Below are 2,639 nucleotides of genomic sequence, written 5' to 3'. Positions count from 1 at the left end.
TTGAACACATCCCTTCAAGTTGTGGGGCCATTTTGTGAAAACATGAGTTTTGAAACTTACTATGTAGCAAAATCAATTTAGTTTTTTTTTTAAAAAAGGACTTATCAGGGATTATCAATATTTTGTGAAACCCATTTTAGTCATACATGTCTGTGTATGTGCAAGACCATAGTTCAAATGTATTTCTTACTGTGGTTAAATATTCTAAAAGTTAAGAATCGTTGCTGTAAGGGGACTCCTAGTTAGCTCTCCTGCCTTTCCTCCCCTGAACTTCCACAACTTAATGTCAAGACCTTTCAGCTTTTTCGAAAACGTGTCAGGGAGAGCATTTTGGGGATCTGGGGTGGAGGGTGGTAGGGACAAAGCAACACGCCTCTGAGCTCAGAGATACAGTCAAAGCATTAAAAATAGTTCAGCTTATCAGTCTGGATGAGGACAGAATCCACCAATGAAAATGGGCGATTAACCAGCTATGAAACACGAAAACCTACTTTTCCTGTTACACAGTCTTTTACAAACACCGTGAACATTTCAGTGCCTTCCCACTCCTACCCAAATTCTGTCCTCCCGGAGCGAGACCTGCATACGGAGGTGGCCATAGATTGTTGAGTATGTTTTTTTTTTCCTATCTTCTTTTTATTTTTGCGGTTTTAAAAAAGCGTTAACAAGGCCGCTTCCCGATTGGCTGGCTGAGCCTGAGACGTGTGGAGCATCTTCCTTGGTGGTGGATGGAACTGAGAGCCCTTCCCGTGTGCGGTGTTTGCGCAGCCCACCCTCATCATTGGACTGCGTCCGGAGGGAGTGGGACCTCTGCGAAGTAGGAAAAGAAGGGGTATAAAGGGGGGAATCCACCACGCGGGAAGGGACTCGATGACGCCTTAATAAAAGGTAAAGTGCTTCTTTGCCGCATGGTGTTGGAAAAGAAGAGAAACAAGTAGAAGAAGACACTTAAAAGGGCAACCACGAGTGTTCCTGCTTCTTGGAACACTTTTAGATAAGGCTTCCAGCCCATCCCCATCCCAAGCCAGGGAAGCGGCCGTCACCACCCCTTGCGTCTCCAGGACCCGTTCCTCCATGAACTTGCCAAGAACCGAGCAACTTCGCTCCACGCAACCGCGCAGCCTCCGGGGCTCCGACGGGGAAAACGGTGAGATTGATATCCTGGGACAGGAGGAAGATGAAGAGGAGGAGGAGGAAGACGAAGACGAGGAGCGCGAGGGGAACCAGCAGTTCCTAGAGGAGCTGAACCAACCCGGGCCGCAGGGGGTTCTCCAAGAGCACACCCAGGGCGATGGCATCCCGAGCGACCCCTCCGAATTTGGCACCAGCTTCAGGGCATCCGCGGGGTCTGCGGCGGCTTATGGGGACACCCCGCAGCCGGCGAAGCCCCCCTACTCTTACATTGCGCTCATCACCATGGCCATCCTTCAGAGTCCGCACAAGCGCCTCACTCTCAGTGGCATCTGCGCTTTCATCAGCGGCCGCTTCCCCTACTACCGCCGCAAGTTCCCGGCTTGGCAGAACAGCATCCGCCACAATCTCTCGCTCAACGACTGCTTCGTTAAGATCCCCCGCGAGCCAGGTCATCCCGGCAAGGGCAACTACTGGAGCCTGGACCCCGCCTCCCAGGACATGTTCGATAACGGCAGCTTCCTCCGGCGCAGGAAGCGCTTCAAGCGCCGCCCCCCGCCTCCAGGCGCCCACCTGCACCACCCCTTTCCCCTTTCTGCCGGGCCGGCAGCCCTGCAGAGCCCCCACCCTGGCCTTCTGCTTCGGCCGCCGGCCTTACCTCGACCTGTTCCGCGGGCCTTCCCGGCCGCCGCTACTGGCAGCGGCCAGTGCGCTCTGCTGCACCCGCATCCTCTTCGCTATCTTCTGCTCTCGGCCCCCGCCTCCACTGAGACTCGAAGAAAAGCAGAAGGTGCGGACCTGGAGATCTCCACCGCCCTCCCGCCGCTGCGAGCCCCGCTGGACTTCCAGCGGTGGGAGGAGGGCAAGGGACCTGCGTCGCGGCTGGGAGGTGGATGCACCTCCTTCAGCATCGAGAGCATCATGCAAGGGGTCAAGGGAGGGGGTACAGGGGTAGCGCAGAGTCTGCCCTCGGCTCCATGGGGCTACTGCCACCTGCTGCAGCGCCCGTCGTGCCTGTTGCATCCCCAAGCCGGTGTCCCCCTGCTACATGTGTCTACCGCCTCCGCCACCGCACGGACGATTTTGCAGCAGCAGCAGCAGCAGCAGCAGCAGGAGGACTGCAAAAGTGCGCTGCGGGGCCGGCGCCCGTCCGCTGCCGCGGCGCTACTGGGGTGTCAACCCGGGATAGAAGGCTCCAGGTTAATGTCGCCGGCGGCACCTTCGAGCGGAGAGGGGACCTCGCCGGCTTTTTGATTAGCGCCCACACACATATCCTGCCGCGGAGCGCACCTGTAGGCAGGCCAGAGGGCGGAACCAGGAGGATCCCGCTCTCCTTGCCTCTTTCGTTTCCGCACTCCACCTTGCACAGCCCAGACTAGGTGGGTACATCTAAATCTCGCAGTGGAGCCCAGACTAGGTGGGTACATCTAAATCTCGCAGTGGAGCAATCGCTGAATTCTGTTCGCTGTAAAATGTTTACAAACGAAAAGTTGAATTCCTTTCACTTC

General features: G+C 56.2%; 1 protein-coding gene across 1 annotated transcript; it reads left to right on the top strand.

The window, feature by feature from the left end:
• Nucleotides 1-1,074: 1,074 nt before the first annotated feature.
• On the top strand, nucleotides 1,075-2,385 carry LOC119545183 (forkhead box protein D4-like 1). Its single transcript, XM_037850752.1, has one exon. The coding sequence runs from the start codon at nucleotides 1,075-1,077 to the stop codon at nucleotides 2,383-2,385; it is 1,311 nt and encodes a 436-aa protein (XP_037706680.1).
• The last annotated feature ends 254 nt before the right edge of the window (nucleotides 2,386-2,639 follow it).

This window comes from Choloepus didactylus, chromosome 10 (assembly GCF_015220235.1).
Source record: "Choloepus didactylus isolate mChoDid1 chromosome 10, mChoDid1.pri, whole genome shotgun sequence".
NCBI lineage: Eukaryota > Metazoa > Chordata > Mammalia > Pilosa > Megalonychidae > Choloepus > Choloepus didactylus.
Note: the sequence above shows the minus strand (reverse complement) of the source record. Positions and strands in the feature narration are given on the sequence as shown.

Bases quoted from the DNA above. Each gene is read 5' to 3' on its own strand.
- LOC119545183 (XM_037850752.1), top strand. From the start codon at position 1,075: ATGAACTTGCCAAGAACCGAGCAACTTCGCTCCACGCAACCGCGCAGC.